The following is an 18035-nucleotide window of genomic DNA, read 5'->3' on the forward strand; positions in this document are numbered from 1 at the left end:
CGGGGCGATGCGCCGAGACACGGGGGGAGGAGAAAAACTCCCGTCTTCTTTACGGGTTGCCTCGTGCATTTCCGCTCATGATCAACAGTGCTCCGTGGAGAGTATTTTCTCCTCCGCTCGCAAACACTCACGAGCCTCGACTCTCTCTTAAGCATACGTTTCCTTCCCTTGTTTCTCTAGATCAACCCCAGGAGCCCAGAGCCCAGAACAGAAAGTGAGGATCTGTCAGAAACAGGGACGCTCAAACCCCACGAAACCAGCCACGGGCCACGAGGGCCACCTCTGGCAGACCACAGCACTGCTGATTTCAGGGAAGGCTGCCGGCCAGAGTGTCCGCGGCTGTCCTTAGAAGTCACACTGTGAGTACCGGGATGTTTCTGGTTAGCCTCGAACCGACGCCTTAGTACAGGGAGAGAGTGACAGGTGGAAAGCGGCAGTGCTCCGGGGCGACGGCTGTTCTTGGGGGACGGCCACAGACATAGGTACTCAGCACCAAGTCACCGACAGCCACCCAGCCAGCCTGGGCGCCCCGCAAATGGCACCGTGGCCCCGCGGGCCGTAGGAAGGTCCCAGCGGCCCGGCACCCACCTGAAACAATAGCATCAATGTCTTACTTTTTCTGGAGCGGGAGAAGAACCTGATGCCCCCGGGCGAGGTAGACGGGTTGGAGTTGGGGGAAGATTCTTTGGAGGAGGAGCGAAAGATCCCACTGAAGCTCATGCGGCGTGGGGAGCGCGGAGGGGACTCCTGGTAGGAAAATGGGAACACGGTTTTGGGAGAGCCGGGGCTGGCCTTGGGCCTCACGGGAGCAGACACGGGGCTGGAGGGCCGGTGCTGGGGGCCTCGAGAGAAGAACCCTTTGGAGGGGCTGCCCGAGCTGCAGGGGCTGTCCACCTGGGGAGAGACAGACAAACAGAGGGGTCACTCTGAGCACGGGCACTCAGACCTCAGCCCCGCACCGGACGCGTCGCGGCTGGACCGGTCCCTCCTCATATGCACCGCCACCGGGCTGCACCTTCGTGGCACCCCGCCCCAGAGACGGCCCCGAGCTCTTCTACACACACCGGGAGCGACCCCACGGGCCGGAGGAAAGGACCTGACCCAGGGTGGCCCGTCCGCAGGCCCGTCAGCACCACCCAGGGCTCTGCTGACCTCCACCCAGCCCTCTAGAAGGGGCTTCCTGGAGCAGACGAGCACGGAAAAGGCAGCGACCCCTTTATCCTATTTGTGGGTCTGTCTCCTGGCATCTATTTCTTCACGTCTCACGTCTGTCCTTCTCGAGGTCTGACTACCCTGGCACGATGGTCTCTTGGCCCTCTTCGAAGGAGGAAACACAGGGGCGCCTGGGTGGCTCGGTCGGTCGACCTGATTCCGGCTCAGGTCACGATCCCAGGGTCACGGCATCGAGCCCCGCGTCAGGCTCGGTGCTGGCAGCAGAAAGGCTGCTTAAGATTCTCTCTCCCTCTCCCTCTGCCCCTTCCCTGCTCTCGCCCTCCCTAAAATAAAGAAGTTAATAAAGAATTTAATAAAGAAGTCACTTAATTCATAGAATTTAAAAAAAACTCAGAGGAGGAAACGTATACCTCTAAGGTCTGAACCACGGCCGGCCTGGGGCTCCACTGAGAGGCGGCCCCAGTGCTGCAGAGCATGAATTTCCCACTGCCCCCCCCCCCCCCCCACCAAGCTGCTGTGGCATTAGGATGACTGGGGCTGGTGACAGGGCTCAGGAAGGAAGTTAACAAGGCCCAGTTCGCTGGTGACCAGACCTTGTAGTTACGGTTTGAGAAACGACGACTCTGTCCGCGGCGTCAAGCCGGGGCACGTGACTCACACACTTGGACGGACATCGGAAGCCGGAGCTACACCTGCAGCCTGAGCGCGAGGGCCTGACCCCGACTCACCCCTCACTGGGCCTCCCTGTGCACAACTTAGTCTCGTCGTGCCTCAGTGTCCTCACCTGTAAGCCGAGGCGTCACGCCCGCCCGCCCCCGAGTCGCAGGAGCTACCCTCTGCGCGTTCGTTTGCTCCTGTCGGTTTGGCAAACTTGCAACACGGGGGCCAGAAGGACCTCAGGGCCTACCCGGTCCCACGGTAGGAAAGAGCAGCAACGGGTCCACGGGGCTCACGGGGTGAGGAGGAGGCCGGGCAGGGAACCGCCCAGCGTGCTGAGACCCCGCGATGCCACCCAGCTGGTGCCCACAGGCTCGCAAAGACAGGTGAGGGCACGAGGGCACGCACACGACCAGAGGGAGCATCTGTGGGGCTCTGGCCTCTGTCCCCGGGGGTGTCTGAGCGACCCAGGGCCCCTGTGAGCTCTTCCCCCACCAGAGGGCGCCCCAAACTGGGCTTACGACTCCTCGCGGGAGGTTACGCCCTCCCGGGAGTGGGGGTGGGGCTGAGGGGGGCCTCAGTGACCCTCAACCACAAGTCACTTCTCCCTACAACTCCCCACTTTATACTAGAGGGCCCGTGGGGCCATATGGGGGTGCCCAGGTGGGCTCCACGTCCGTCCCTTCAGTGAGTGAGCTTCTGGGCCAGAGGCCGGGACTACAACAGTCACAGACCACAAGCGCGTCTCCTTATAGAGAGGTGAATTTTTTTCTCTCTTTAGCCCTTGATATTGAAAGCCTTTAGACCTCCGCTCCCTGTGCTCGGAGTTCTTGATTTTGCCACTATCCCCCCCCACCTATGGGACTCAGGCTTCCTCACGTTGTTCTGAACCCTAAGAATGACTAAGAAGGAGACGTTCTCCACGCAGTAGACCAGACGCGCCTATGGCTGGGGGTGGGGGTGGGGGGTGGGGGTGGGGAACGTCACACAAGGAGTGGCAGGTGACCCAACAGCAGGACGATGCAGGCAAGGAGTCTGGACACAGAGCCTGGAGTCTGAATCACGGCTCCGTTTCCAGCGGTGTGGACAAGCGACCTAAGGTCCAGGGCCCTCATCCATCCAAGGGGGGACACTAGGCCGGCCCACAGGGTGCGAAGTTGACTGGATCGACGGCGGGGAAGCACCCGGCACACAGTGAGTACGCCATGCATATTTGATCCGTGCTCCCGGTCATGAATTTGTAACTAACAGTTGCCTGATGTTTGTGGGGCATCAGGGGGGCAGGGCTGACTTATGGCGCGACACCACCTGCGGTGTAAGAACCTGACTCTTCCCCGAGGCTTTCCAGCAAGGGGATGGCACAGATTTGCTCAGGACAGACCATCTGCTGGCCTCCACCATCGCTCACTGAGCACCCCTGAGCCCGAAGCCAGGGGAAGGGGCCAGCCGGAGGCACGGTGAAGGTCACAAAGCTGGTAAGCGGTGCCGTGGGACCTCAGGGTCCTTCCACCCTCTCCCTCCCGAGAGTGGCAGGAATAGCTGCTGGAGGGAGTGGGAGCAGCCCGGAAGACACGAAACGGAGTCAAGGTCAGGTTTGAGGGGCGCAGGCAGAGAGTCGGTCGCATTTAGGAACCAGCTGCGAGGCTAACCCCACAGGCGACCCCCGAGTTTGCCATGCTCCGCAAGGCCCCGGGGGGCTCTGCAGGGAGAAGGCAGAGCTGCTGGGCACATGCCCGTGTTGGGCTCTGGGGGAAGGGAGAATGGCGGGCAAGACGTGGCCGCCACGAGCCCGGAGCAGAAGGCCTTGAGCGCTGGCTTGGCCCTTATTTGGTAAACAAGGGGCACCCTAGGGTGCCTGGAATGCCATTCTGCATTGAGAATTCCAGGCCGACGGAGTCAGACACGGAGGAGGGAACCCACGGGAAGTAGACCTCTCCCCAAAAAGGCCAAACAATGGTGGACACAGCCCGGCTCCCCCTTCTTCTGCGGGGGCCCACGCTCCCTGGCAGAGGGGAGATGAGATGGCCGGGCATGCCAGCCGTCTGTTCCCTGCAGGCTGGGCGGGGGCGATGCTGATTCGGGCGCCAACGGAAGCTGCCGGGGACGGGGCCGTGGCTCATGCCTGCTGGCAAGGCTGCGATGAAGCAATACTTCGATAAATGTAATCGGACGATGCGCCGCCTCTGGATGAACAAAAGGGCCCGGAGACTCCCAAGATGTGTGCCGGCGGTTCAGGAGCTAACGGGGAGCGGACTCTCCAGCCGTCGGCCAGGAGGGCACCGGGGCAAAGGCCAGGCCGCCTGGTGCTCAGATCTTCGCTGCAGGCCTTCCGCAGACGCCCCGTCCCACTCCCGGCGCCATGCCGGCTGACCCAGAGCGGCTGCAACGGTGCTGAACGATCCCCGAGATCCCGGCACTGGCCTGGCCCCAGATGCTGGCCTGGGAACTGCACGCCAGAGCTGTGCAGAGTCAAGGTGACCAGAAGCTTCCCACAGAGACACGGTATGTGACAAAGCGCTGCCATCTCTGGGGGCGGAGGCACCGCGGACAGGGGTCCAGTGAGGAGGCCCGGAGATCCTGGATGACTGATGTGACAGATTGCCAGGTTGGCCGCTGGAATATTCAGGAACACCTGTCAAGGGGAGCTCAAGTGTAGCCCATCCATCCAGCTGCACAAGGGCTCCTGGGACGCAGGGGAGGCTGCAGGTGTCTGATTGTGTCCACACTTCTCCGCCCAAGGAGCCTGGCGGCCCCTGGGTGGCCCTCTGTGGCCACCCTCACGTCCACGGAAAGGGCTAGATGTCAGCAGAATCGAAGCCACGCTCCCCTTCACAGGGGTGTCTACGCTTGGAACTGGATTGCCAACATGAAGGGGCAGAATCAGGCAGGGGAGGAGGGCAGCCCTCCCAAGGCATCTTGGAAACTCTTCTCAGCAGTGGCCTAACTCTGCTTCTCAGAGAGGCCGACCTTATGTCCAAATAATTCGAGGTTACTGGAGTCTAATTGAAAGGAGGATTGCCAGGGTTCAAGGTCAGGGGGAGGGAACGCCTGCCCTCCGGGGACGGGGTGAGGGTGGCGGGGGGGAGACCGGGGGATGGCCTTCGGGAATCAGGATCAGCGGGAATCCCAAGCGCCCCGCCCTGTCCACGTTCTTCTGCCGCGCCTTCCATCCGAGGCCCGTCTCCAGGCTACATCAGGCCACAGATGTAGGGGAGAAGCGCCTTCCCAGCTAACCAGCACTCCGGTCCCTCCGTGTCCCGTGCCCTCGTCAGACCATCTGGAACAATTCACTACCTTCTCGGGAATCCGGGCCTCCTCTCCCAGCCAGGCCATGGGCTGTTGAGGCCCATGTCCCAGACGTCACCGTTGCCAATGTCCCCCAGCATTCCAAGGACACGCTGGGGGTGCAATAAACCCTCGTGGTCCCCTTCCACTCCCAAGTCGTGCATTTGTGACAATGACTTTGCTCTGGAACCCTCTGGGAGCCACCAAAGTGGGGGCCGGCCGGGCTGGGTGAGGACTCAGTCCTCGCCGTGTATCTTCACCGCATGCAAGGTTCCGCCTCAGATTTTTCACCTCGAGGACGGGCTTCCTGGCGTCCAACCCCTACGAGGAGGAAGACCCGCCCTGCAGCCGCAGACCGTGCCCTTCCGGGCTAGGAACTCCGTGGCTCCTTCCTGAGGGCATCCTCTGAGGGGCTCTGAGGGGCTCTTCGGGCTGGGCCACGGTGACCGCTAATCAGGTCGTTGGTTTGGTCGGGACAGGGAGCTGAGGCCAGCGGAACCCCGCAGGCCTAAACCAGGCTATGCTGCCTTAACTGTGTGCAATTCAAAATGCTTAGAGAACAGGCTAGCCCTCCGCCCTGGAGCTCCGGCCCCAACCCCGGGCTGTACCCAGAGCCGGAGTCGTGCGGCCCGGTACATCCGTGCCAAGACACTGCCCACGGCACCCGTGTGGCTGGGCCCCTCCTGAGGTCCCTTCCCCGCCCCCGGGGCCGTGGGTAACAGGGCCCGGGAAGAACTTGCTGCCCAGCTCTCTGCCCCACCCTCGCTCCCGACGGCCGGCCGCCTCGACCTCCCCTTTCGCGCCGCGCACCCACTGACGCTCACGGGATACACACTTCTTGTCGGCGGCCTGACCCCACACGGCCGTCAGCCTTGCCGAGACACCGGCTGACCAGCGGGCAGGGTTGGCAGTGAGCTAGACAGAGGCAAGGAGAAGTGGCCAGGAGACCAAAGGGAAGGACGGACACCCGGAACGGAGGGCGGGGTGGGGGGGGGCCTGTCCGTGACGGGACGAGCTGAAAGCCACGGATGGTCTCCGAATCTCCCATTTATTGATACTTTGAGCCTCTTCTCTTTGCTTATCGTTGATCTTCCACATTATCTCAGACTCCTTTGGGGAGACAAGGGGGGGCATGGCTGAACCCAGAGGGAGGAGAGAAAGGAAAAAAGCCCAGGAAGCTCTCAAATTAGAGAGCCGCAAGTGTGAGGGGCATGGCCAGGTGAGGTGGGTCATCCCAGCAGTGGCCAGGTGCACCAGCGGGTAAGCAGCGGGGACTGCATGTGGGAGCACAGGTGCATGTGCAGGTGGGAGCACTGATGGATGAGCAGGTGGGAATACAAATGGACGAGCAGGTGGGAGCACAGTGGATGTGCAGGTGGGAGCACGGGTAGATGTGCAGGTGGGAGCACGGATGGATGAGCAGGTGGGAATACAAATGGACGAGCAGGTGGGAGCACAGTGGATGTGCAGGTGGGAGCACGGGTAGATGTGCAGGTGGGAGCACGGATGGATGAGCAGGTGGGAATACAAATGGACGAGCAGGTGGGAGCACAGTGGATGTGCAGGTGGGAGCACGAATGGATGTACAGGTGGGAGCACCGATGGATGAGCAGGTGGGAATACAAGCAGATGAATGGGTGGGAGCACAATGGATGTGCAGGTGGGAGCGCGGATAGATGTGCAGGTGGGAGTACTGATGGATGAGCAGGTGGGAATACAAATGGATGAGCAGGTGGGAGCACAGTGGATGTGCAGGTGGGAGCACGGGTAGATGTGCAGGTGGGAGCACGGATGGATGAGCAGGTGGGAATACAAATGGACGAGCAGGTGGGAGCACAGTGGATGTGCAGGTGGGAGCACGAGTGGATGTGCAGGTGGGAGCACGAATGGATGTACAGGTGGGAGCACCGATGGATGAGCAGGTGGGAATACAAGCAGATGAATGGGTGGGAGCACAATGGATGTGCAGGTGGGAGTACTGATGGATGAGCAGGTGGGAATACAAATGGATGAGCAGGTGGGAGCACAGTAGATGTGTAGGTAGGAGCACAGGTGAATGTGCAGGTGGGAGCACCGATGGATGAGCAGGTGGGAATACAAGCGGATGAGCGGGTGGGAGCACAGTAGATGTGCATGTGGGAGCACGGGTGGATGTGCAGGTGGGAGCACCGATGGATGAGCAGGTGGGAATACAAATGGATGAGCAGGTGGGAGCACAGCGGATGTGCAGGTGGGAGCATGGGTGGGTGTGCAGGTGGGAGCACAGGTGGATGAGCAGGTGGGAATACAAATGGATGAGCAGGTGGGAGCACAGCGGATGTGCAGGTGGGAGCACAGATGGATGAGCAGGTGGGAATACAAGCAGATGAACGGGTGGGAGCACAGTGGATGTGCAGGTGGGAGCACAGCTGGATGTGCAGGTGGGAGCACCGATGGATGAGCAGGTGGGAATACAAGCGGATGAGCGGGTGGGAGCACAGTAGATGTGCATGGGGGAGCACGGGTGGATGTGCAGGCGGACGTTTGTCTTGGGCTCTCACCGAGGGAGTCCCGCCTCAGTGGCACCCCAGGTGAGCCGTGAGAGGTTGTGAGAAAGGTGGCTTACCTTACGAGAAGCATGCTTTTCTGAGCTCTCCAGGTCTCCGTCCAGGAGAGGCATGGCAAAGGAACTCAGGTCCTAGGATGGAAAGAGAGCATGTGGTCAGTGGAGTGGCCCTCGGGTGCCCACCCGGCCTCATCCAGGGGCCTCACTGACTCTGTGTGTGCATCGCCACCCCCTCCTAAGTCCTCCATAAATACGGACCACCAGGGAGGGGTGTGGATGTAAGCGGAGACCAAGGACGGGGCACCACATGCCAGCTCCCTCTAAGATCGGGAGGGAGATTCAGCAGCATGTCCCGCAGGAGAACACGCTCACATTCCTTTCCAGAACAGAAGGCCACTGCCCCCCACCGCCCCGGGGAAGGGGTGAGGAGAAGAGGCTGGGACTAGAGGCAGGAGGGAAAGTGCCCCAGGATGAAAACGGCCGTGGAGGGCAGGACTCTCGGCGCCCTGGGGAAAGGCTGATGGGACAGGACCTCGTGTCAGGACACAGAACGTGGGGCTCGCGGAAGGGGTCCAGGACGCGCATCTTCCCGGAGAGATGATGGGGACTGGTGGCGGGGAGAGCCGGGCTGGCGGCTGGGGCGCAGTGCTCAGCGAAGCTGGGTGGCACGGTGGCACAGAGGGGCGGCGGGGACCCACACGCGGCATCACTCCACTCTCAGCTCTGCTCCTCCTTCCCCTGGTCTCACCTGACGGATGCCCTCACACCCCGGGAAGAAGCCCCACGTGGGAAGTCCAGCAGGAGAACTTGCCTGTGTCCTTAACCTTTCTTTTTTCCCTTTTTCGTTGTGGCAACATACACATAACACAGGACGTACGATCTTAACCACTTTGCACGTACAGCTTGGGAGCGTTAGGTGCATTCACACCGCGCAGTCGTCACCACCATCCGTCCCCCGACCCTTCTCATCTTGCAAAAGGGAAACTCTGTCCCCGTGAGACAACTCCCCATCCCTTCCCCCAGCGCCTGGCACCCGGCATCCTACACTGTGTCTCTATAAATCTGACTACCCCAGTTCCTCGCGTAGGTGGAATCATGCAGTATTTGCCCTGCTTCTGTGACTAGATTATTTCAGATGTTGTAGCCGGTGTCAGAGTTTCTCTCCTTTTAAAGGTGAATAACAGGCGCGCCTGGGTGGCTCGGGCCATTGAGCGTCTGACTCCTGATTTCAGCTCAGATCGTGATCTCGAGGTCGTGGGATCGATCCCCGCATCGGGGTCTGCACTGACAGTGGGGTACTCTCTCTCCTCTCTCTCCGCCCCTCCCCTTGCTCGCATGCACACACACTCCCTCTCGCTCTCAAAATAAATAACTACACATTTAAAAAGTGAATAACGCTCCATTGTATGGACAGGCCGCATTTTGCTTATCTGTTCAACCATCAGGGGACCCTTGGGTTGCTTGTGCCTTGTAGCTATGGAGAAACGCGCTGCCGTGAACATAGGTGTTGAATCACGTCCCCCTCCCCCAAATCCGCGGGTTGGAGTTCTAACTCCCAGAACCTCAGAACGTGACTGTATTTGGAGACGGGTGTTCCCTCTTCTTTGGAAAGATGTCTGCTCAGGAAGTCCTTTGGCCATTTATTAACCAGGTTGTTTGCTGGTGAATTGGTGGGAGTTCTTTATGCATTCTGGACGCCAGCCTTCTGTCGGATGGATGCTTTGTGCATATTTTCTCCCATCCTGTAGGTTGCCTTTGCACTCTGGCGATCGGGTCCTTTGATGCCCAGAAGCTCGTAACGTTGAGGTCGTCCGATCTATCTGTTTTTACTTTGTTGCATGTGCCTCTGGTGACATGATGAAGACTTTGCTGCCAAATCCAATGTCAAGCGTCTCTTCCCCTGTGTTGTCTCCTAAGCCTTTTCTAGGTGTAGCTGTTACACTGAGGTCTGAGGTCCGTTCTGAGTCAGATTTTCTCTATGGTCTAAGGTGAGGGCCCACCTTCCTTGTTTTCCAGGGGTATATTCATGTTCCCAGCACCATGCATCCAAAAGACTGCCTTTGGGGCCCCTGGGTGGCTCAGCCGGTTGATTTCAGCTCAGGTCCTGGTCTCACCGTTTGTGGGATTGAGCCCTGAGTCGGGCTCTGCAGTGACAGCACAGAGCCTGCTTGGGATTCTCCCTCTCCCTCTCTCGCTACCCCTCCCCCTCTCACGGTTTCTCTCTGTTTCTCCAAAAATTAATAAACAAAAAAAAAAAAAGAAAGAAAGAAAGAGGGGCATCCAGGTGGCTCAGTCAGTTGAGGGTCTGACATCAGCTCACGTCATGATCTCCTGGTTCGTGAGTCCGGGCCCTGCGTCGGGCTCGCTGCTGTCAGCCCAGAGCCCGCTTCGGATCCTCTGTCCCCCGCTCTCTCCGCCCCTGCCCTGCGTGCTCTCTTTCCCTCGCTCAAAAATAAGTAAACATTTAAAAAATGAAAGAAAAGACGGTCTTTTCCCACTGAATGGCGTTGGCACTTTTGCTACACATCTCAGCTTGGCCACACATGTGAGGGTTTCTTTTGGGCTTTGTATTCTATCTCAGGGGGCCGCATGTCTGTCTTCGTGCTGGTATCACGTTGATTCAATGACTACGACTCTGTAGTAAGTTTGAGATCAGGAACTGTGAAACATCTCACTTTGTTCTTCTTCTTTTTTTTTCTAACATCCATTTATTTTGGAGAGAGAAACAGAGTGCAAGCAGGGGAGGGGCAGAGAGAGAGGGAGACGCAGACTCCGAAGCGGGCTCCAGGCTCCGAGCTGTCAGCACAGAGCCCGACGCGGGGCTCGAACCCGTGAACAGTGAGGTCATGACCTGAGCCGAAGTCGGACGCCGAACCAACTGAGCCACCCCAGGCGCTCCTGTGTACCCAGGCTTTCTTGTAACCCATTCTGTCCCCGCCACCCTTCTTGCTGCTGGGGTCCAGGTCTGTACCCTCCTCCCCCAGCTCTCTCTGGGGCTGCCTAATTGTTCTCTGAGACCTTCAGCCCCACCCCCTTCAGGCCATCTCCAAACCTCTGCTTGAAGAGTGATCCCTGAAAACGTGGGTCTCGTTATGCCGGCCTCTCCCCTGGCACCCCAGGGACTCAGCAATGGCTCCCACCCCTGGTCAACGTGCTGGTTGCGTGCTGATGAGCTCTTACGCATGCAGATTCCAGACTCAGCCTCCCTGGTGTTGAGGTCCGTGGTCTCGGGCCTGGTTGCACTTGGGGAGCTTGGGTCCCGCCGTGGAAGGGAGTTGATCCATCGACGGTGCAGTCCAGGCATCTCGGTGATTGGGCCGGCAGCCCGGGGGGAGGGCCACAGGTGACTGCCGGGAGGAGCCACGGTCAGGAGCCCTCGTCCGGGCCTTGCAGTCTCCAGACCGGGCCCCGTGGATCCGCCGACCTCCGCAGTCTTATTTCTGATGTGCTTCTCTGCAGCCTTGTTTCTGATGTGCTTTTAAAACCCCGTCTCCCTTCAGCAAGTTCTCAGGCAGGCTGGTTTTTCCAATCGCGGCCGCGTGTCTGTGGACGCGGTCTGGAACGCCGTCTCAACTCCTCACACACCTCACTTCGAGGCTGCTCTTTGGCCGCTGTCCACCCCCTCCCAGGAGAACAGACCCTGCTTCACTCTAGTCCCTCTAGGACAGCGCTGGCCTCTAGCACAGAGCCTGGCCCAGGGCCGTGCGTGAATGGCCAGTGCTGGCTGCCAGTCTCAAAATGTCCCCAGCTCCTCACCCGCTCTGGGCTTTACTGGTCTGCCCGCCCCCTGCCACCCCCAATCCTGGTTCATACGGCGAACTCCTAACCCATATGACGGGACTTGGCGTGCCGTATTAGGATCGTTTACGAGTCTGTTTCTCTAACTAGGCTTTGCGTTCATCAGGGGCAAGGGGAAAGCTAGTCCCACTCTCCGCCTTGCGCTTGCCCGGCGTGCAGCAGGCACACGGCACCGTTCGGATCAGCACCCCCTCCCCTGGGCAGCCAGCAGGGGGCGGGGGGGCCACGCGGTCTGTGCCCACGAGCAGGCCCCACGCGGCTTGCAATTCCCTGGGAAGTGAGCAGGAACACGGTGTGGGATGCTTATCTCCTGTTTTAATGAGTACATTCCTCTCCGGTTTCAAATAATCATTACCCTCCAACATTTGGGCAGTACGGCGGTCTCCACACGCGGAAGCCTTCGCACAAACACTCATTTGTTCCTTGTGGAACCATCATGCTCTAGCGACTGAGGCCCCAGTGGCTAAAGGACTCACTTTAAGATGGTCTGGGAAGGGGAGAGACCAGAATGCTGGGCCGGCTCCTGCCGCAGGTGGCCCGTGGCCACGGGGGGCCGCCAGGAGGGGCCTCAGCGGGTCCCCCGCCCCTATTTCTGACCAGAGGGAGCTCACGGAAGTCCCAAGCCATCCGACTGCTATGGTGTGTCTGCTCAGTCAAGCATCCCTACAGGGAAGTCCCTTGGCATGAGTGGCGGGCTTTGCTGGAAGGTTCCTCCGCGCCACATTCCATGACGCTAATCTTGGCTCTCATCTCTCAGAGCTCCCCGAGAAACAGCACACACCTGGGAGACCAGGCATGGGAAAAATCTCGAACTGCAACTGCGGCCACAAGGCTATCAGCTGGTGGAATAACGGGAGGCCTGGCCTCCGAGCTCAGCTGACATTCCAGAAGGTTCAGGCTCCTGGAACTTCCCGTTTACGGGCTTTCAAAATTTTAAATTCCCACCAGAGCCTCACCCTTTCCTCACCGATTTCTCTTCTCCTCGCCGTCCCTGAACCTCCGTTTCTGGTCTGCCAGCCGGTCAGGCCGCCCGCGGTGCCAGGTGGGCACTTTGCTGGGCCATGTCAAGGCGCTAGGAGACATTTAAGACCTGGTTGCGGCCAAGAGACTCTGGGATCGTCATCAGCCGCACACGCTATAGCCTAGACCTTGACCGCAGGCTCTGGAGACCACTGTCAGGGTCTCTGGGGAAAGTGAATTTTCAGGATTTGGGCTGATAAAGTCGCCTGTCAGGAAAGCATAAGGATAAAAGAGAAAAGACCTAAGTTTGGAAAAATCGCTGAGATGTGAGCTGACCTTAAAAGTAGCTCATTTAGGAGGCGCGCCTGGGGGGCTCAGTCGGTTGAGCGTCCGACTTCGGCTCAGGTCATCATCTCGCAGTTCATGAGTTCGAGCCCCGCGTCGGGCTCTGTGCCGACAGCTCGGAGCCTGGAGCCTGCTTCGGATTCTGTGTCTCCCTCTCTCTCTGACCCTCCCCCCATTCATGCTCTGTCTCTCCCTGTCTCAAAAATAAATAAATGTTAAAAAAAAATTTTTTTTAAAGTAGCTCATTTAGGGGTGCGGGAGTGGCTTAGTTAAGTGTCCGACTTCAGCTCAGGTCATGATCTCATGGTTCGTGGATTCAAGCCCTGCATCAGGCTCTGTGCTGATAGCTCCTCTGTCCCCGCCCCCCACCACCCCTCTCTGCCCCTCCCCTGCTCATACTCTCTCTCTCTCAGAAATATATAACCGTTAAAAAAAAATAGCTCACTTAACCGCCACAGCCCCATCCCTACCCTCTTCAGAAATTCAGGCAAAAGCCAACATTCTACCACAAAAAAGGTATCGGCAACAGAGCTGTTATTAATCTGCCCTTAGCGTGTCCTTGTTAAACCTTTCTCTGGTCCTTAGGGCGGCCCATACAAGTAGGGAAGGCAAGCGGTGCCATCCCAGTCCACAGAGGAAGATACTGAGGGTCAGAGAGGTTAAGCCACTTGCCCGAGCCAGACAGGCGGACGGTAGCAATCAGGCCCTGCAGCCCCGGGGCCACGCACTCCCACTCAGAGCTCTTTCCGCTCAATCCCACCACCTCCTTGCGATGGCTCAGCTCCGCGAACAAAACCCAACTCGGTATCAGAGGCTGGGAAGACGCAAACTGAGTATCCTTGGCACAGCGGAACCTCGGGGAACAAGAAAGAGGAGTGGGGGTTTGTACGGTTCAGCGCTTCAGCCCCAAGGCAGCTTATGATGCTTTCTCTTGAAGGCCTACTCTTCATCAAAAGCAATTCACGCTGATGTCGCAAAGAGCGGCGTCCCATCACCCAGTGCCATCGCTCCACATGCCGGCATGCCTACGCTTCGCATAGTTTGGGGGCCAGTCCCCTGCCATGCGTCCCGAACCCCAGAAGATAATGGATTTTATACCGTGCCCAACTGACTTATGAATCCCTGAAGGACAGGGGCTGTCTTACTCATATTTTAGCCTCGAGCGTAGGTGCGAGGTAAGTGCGTATCGATCGGGTACGGTTCTGACCTTTTGGTCTTACAAAACTCCTTTGTTGATGCAGCTGGGATACCCCAGGAACAGTCCTGACGAAGGCACAAAGACAGGACAAACAGAAAGGCTGCCAATGTCAGGGGCCCGTGGCCTGCACCTGAGGGCCGGCCAGGGGTTTTAAATATCAGGGTCACAATAGGACATTCCTGTGCAATTAGCAGCAGGCTGATTCCTACTGAGGAAGGAACACATCTAGGATGGTTTTCATTCTCCGCTCCCACTGAGCAGACCCGAGTACACAGGGCACCAGCGACATCTGGAGCCACCCCAGGCTTGGGAAGGGCTGGTGATGGGCACAGCCGGGTCCCACATCCCTCCGCACGCAAGAACACGACCCGTGTGCAAGGAAGGAGCCAGAAGGCTGAGTTCCAGCCCCAGCTCTGGACTGGGGGGGAGGGGGGGGGAGGGGGAGGGAGGGGATCTCAGACACGTCTGCATTCAGCTTCTCATCTGTCAAGTACGAGGGATTAACCGGATAATTCCAGAAGATGCCTTTCAGCTCCCACGGTCTGGGTTTTTATCGCTGAACTAAATGTCATCCTGGGATCAGGAACCCCATAAAGAAGTAAAATGTACCCTCTCACCTTCTGTTTGTCACGAAAATAATTTTCTTCTATTCTCAGGCTTCTAAGTCATCTCCCCCGCCTTAGAAACTCCGGGTTTGGGGGCAGGGTGTCCATGAACATGGGCTGCACCTGCGGAGGGGCGAGGGCACAGCCATGCTCCCCGTTGATGCCTCAGAGAGGAGGTGGCGATGAGCCAGCCTCACTTCTTTCTATCTTGACGTGACTTTCCTCTGCCTCCTAAGTGCTAACCTTCTGTCTATTCCATTGGTTTCTGAGGCCCCTCTATCTTAAGCACCCGGGTCATCGACACAAATGCCAGGCACGTCCTCATGGATGCTTGGCACGATTCCAGGAAAGCTGTGAGCGGCACCCTCAGAATCACCAGTACTCGGTCACTCAGGTTCCACACGGAACGCGCCTGCCCTGCCCGTATCCCCGACTCGCCTCGTCCCCGTCACGCCAAGGGCTGCTGCTCACGTGATTTAGCCTCGTCTGTGTCTCATCTGCTGTGGCTTGAAGTTCACCCCTTGCGGTGAGGGCCTTGGCAAGCACCTCAGGTGGGAGGCACGAGTAAGGTGTCTCCAGATGGCCTGGGTTAGCGCCATCCCTCAAAGCCGCCCAACGGGCAGTTCTTGGTACCAACGTGGGGGGTGGCGACCAGAGCCATGGTCAGTTGGGGCCTTTGGAAAACATTCACGTTATATAACCACTCTCCGAAAAATAAGGAACAAACCCCGAATCGCTGGAACTTGGCAACAGGGGAGGGCCAGGGGCCAAATTCGGCAAAGCCTAAACTTAACTCTCGGAGAAGTTCCAGAATTCTTGATTTTCCACAGAGAACATCGTGGTTTCTGACTGCAGTTGGAGAGGCTTCCTGATGTAAAAAAGACAAGAAAACCGCTCCTTTTCCCGCCTGCAGCCACCCTGCCTGCCCCATGCCCCCCACCTGGGGGTCCCGACTGATTCGACAGCTGGCTTGGGCTCCCCCACCCGCTGCCCCGGGGCCTCGGTGCCAAGGAAAGTACTTGGGCCCCTGCGCTGAGCTGGCCTTTCTCCAAAGAAAGGAGCCCTAGGCCCCAGGAGGGGCGGGAGTATGGCGGCCTGACCCTGCCCCGTGCTGAGGAACTACCCTGTCCTGCGGCCATCCTCAGTTCCTCGCCCGGCGGCTTCTTTGGCACGACAGAAGCACCAGCCGGGAAACCGTTTTCTCTCCAGAACTCCCCCTCGTTTTAGCCTCCGGGAGCCTCGGTTCTTCACTCTGTCAGGTGAGGCCACTGGCCGGGGGGCCACACCTGTCCTCGGGACTGGGGACGTCACAGGTGCATCACGGGACACCCCCCCACACCCCGCCGCGTCCCGGGTCAACTGTCAACCTGGAAAGCCCAGGTGGCCTGTCACGTTCCACTCGACCACGGCCTGAAACGAAGCTGCAAAGGTTCTGCAGACGCTGGCTGTCCCTCCTTGTAACGAGAGAGCAGGCCCGATCCCCTCCCCACGACGAAGGACAGGGTGACAGACACCTCGTGCGCAGCCCTTCGAGGGAGGGATTACCAAGGGCCAGCTGTTCCTGGTCTCCTCTTGTTTAAGAGGCAGCTGGGCCTTGCCCTGCCTCGTAAGCAGCCTTTGCTCGACTATTGCTACACGGAAGCTCGGAAGGGCCCCGCGGGCGCCTGGCCTTACGGCTGAAGACGCCGTGCAGAGGGAACTGGCTGGTGCTCTGGAAGGCCTGAGGGCCCCCGGTCCACATTCCCGGGGTCCCCTCCCCGCCCCTCCTCACTCGGGCCCCCAGAGTGACCCCTGAGAGACACATGTCCAGGCCGGGTTGAGTCCAGCCTCTCTCTGTTAACCACCGAGGATTAGGAGCTGGAATCAACCCCGTTTCTTGGGGTCTCTGAGCCCCGGCTCCTCCCGGAAGAAGGGAAGAGGGAGGGCGGGTGGGGAGGAGGCTCCAGGGGTCCGAGTGGGCTCAGGTGGGCCAGGAGGAAGGCTCGGTCATTACCATGGGGGGGGGGGGCTACCCACAGGGACCACCTGGGTGGCAGGTTGCTGCCTCAATCCAGAACAATCCATATCTCCACGGGGGGTATTTCCTGCCCAAGCCTGGCGATGGGAGGTGGGAGATGTCACAGAAGGGGGAGCTCTGGCCGACCTAGTGCCATCACGGAATCTGCGATGCGTAATTTTATTGTCATTTTGGCCGGGCCAGAGGCCCCAGTGCCTCAATCGACCACCAGTGGAGGTGTTGCCGTGAAGGTCCTTGTAGATGAGCATCTACGGTCTGAGATGACCCTCCCTGACGTGGGTGGGTTTCACCCAATCGCCCAGTTTTGCCCTTAGAGCAAAACCTGAGGTTTCCAGGGGCGCCCGGGGGGCTCGGTCGACTAAGCGTCCGACTCTTGATTTCGGCTCAAGCCACGATCTCACGGTCGCGGGATCGAGCCCCGCATCAGGCTCTGTGCCCACAGCACGGAGCCTGCTTTGGGAGTCTCCCTCTCCCCCTCTCTGCCCCTCCCTTACTTGCATGCACTAATGTACCTTCTCTCTCTCACTCTCTCAAAAAGCAAACAAAAAAACCAAAAACGCTGAGCTTTTCAAAATTAGAAGGAATTCTGCCCTAAGACCTCAGCACCAGCTCCTGCCTGAACTCCCACCCATCACCCCACCCTGTGGATTTAGGACTCAAGAGCCCCACAGATGAGCTAAGTCCTTAAAACAAAACCCTTCGTGTGTGTGTGTGTGTGTGTGTGTGTGCGTGTGTGCGTATCTACATTATGTATTATGTGCACCTAATGTATTAATTTGTAATCATTTATATTAAGGGCGTATAACAGAGATGTGTGTATTAAGGGTATATTACATACCCTTATAATATACATATTATCTTGGCTGCCTCTGGGAAGGAGAGGGGGGCCACTCGGGGGAAGGGGGGCTCTGTACACACAGCTGAGCCTTCCCTTCGCCACAAGAAATCCCCAAAGAAAATAGCTGGAGGCGGGATAGAGACGGATAGGAAAGGGTTTCCATCCCAGCAGAGTTGAGTGGAAAAACAGGAAACAGCCCAAACAGGCCTATTTTTACTGTCCTGGAGAACACGTGCCACACGCGAAGGAGAGCAGCAGACTCAGAAAAGCCCTGCTGTCCCATCATAGCCTCATCTGTTCACGCCTCACCTGCGAAATGCAAGCAGTCACTCTTGCGTCACTAGCCGGGTGAGCGTCGTGCGAATTTCCCCCAGGCACCTGCTCACGCTGCCCTGGTCCCTCCCACACCGGCAGCCGGTTGACAGCAAGGACCTCGTCTCGTTCACCTGAGTGACTCATAGACGCAAACGGGAGTCTGTCTTTCCCCCAAACGAAACGGATACAGGAAAAGGCGCTCATAAGCTCATTCATACTGAGGTATAAATGACTGATCACAGCTCAGAGTGCGGGAGACACCCAGATCTTATGAAAAGGAAATGATGTTCTAATGGGCT

General features: G+C 58.6%; 1 protein-coding gene across 5 annotated transcripts in view; it reads right to left on the reverse strand.

Moving 5' to 3' along the window:
• The window catches only part of PRKAG2 (protein kinase AMP-activated non-catalytic subunit gamma 2), a 263354-nt gene that overhangs the window by 178137 nt on the left and 67182 nt on the right, over nucleotides 1-18035 (reverse strand). For all 5 annotated transcript variants that reach the window (XM_045496234.1, XM_045496231.1, XM_045496230.1 and 2 more), the window contains exons 2-3: nucleotides 7721-7792; nucleotides 615-894 (exon numbers count right to left, since the gene is read on the reverse strand). In XM_045496234.1, coding sequence (XP_045352190.1) covers nucleotides 615-894; nucleotides 7721-7792 — 352 coding nt within the window. The remainder of the gene's footprint in view (nucleotides 1-614; nucleotides 895-7720; nucleotides 7793-18035) is intronic.

This window comes from Leopardus geoffroyi, chromosome A2 (genome assembly GCF_018350155.1).
Source record: "Leopardus geoffroyi isolate Oge1 chromosome A2, O.geoffroyi_Oge1_pat1.0, whole genome shotgun sequence".
In the NCBI taxonomy this organism is placed as follows: Eukaryota; Metazoa; Chordata; class Mammalia; order Carnivora; family Felidae; genus Leopardus; species Leopardus geoffroyi.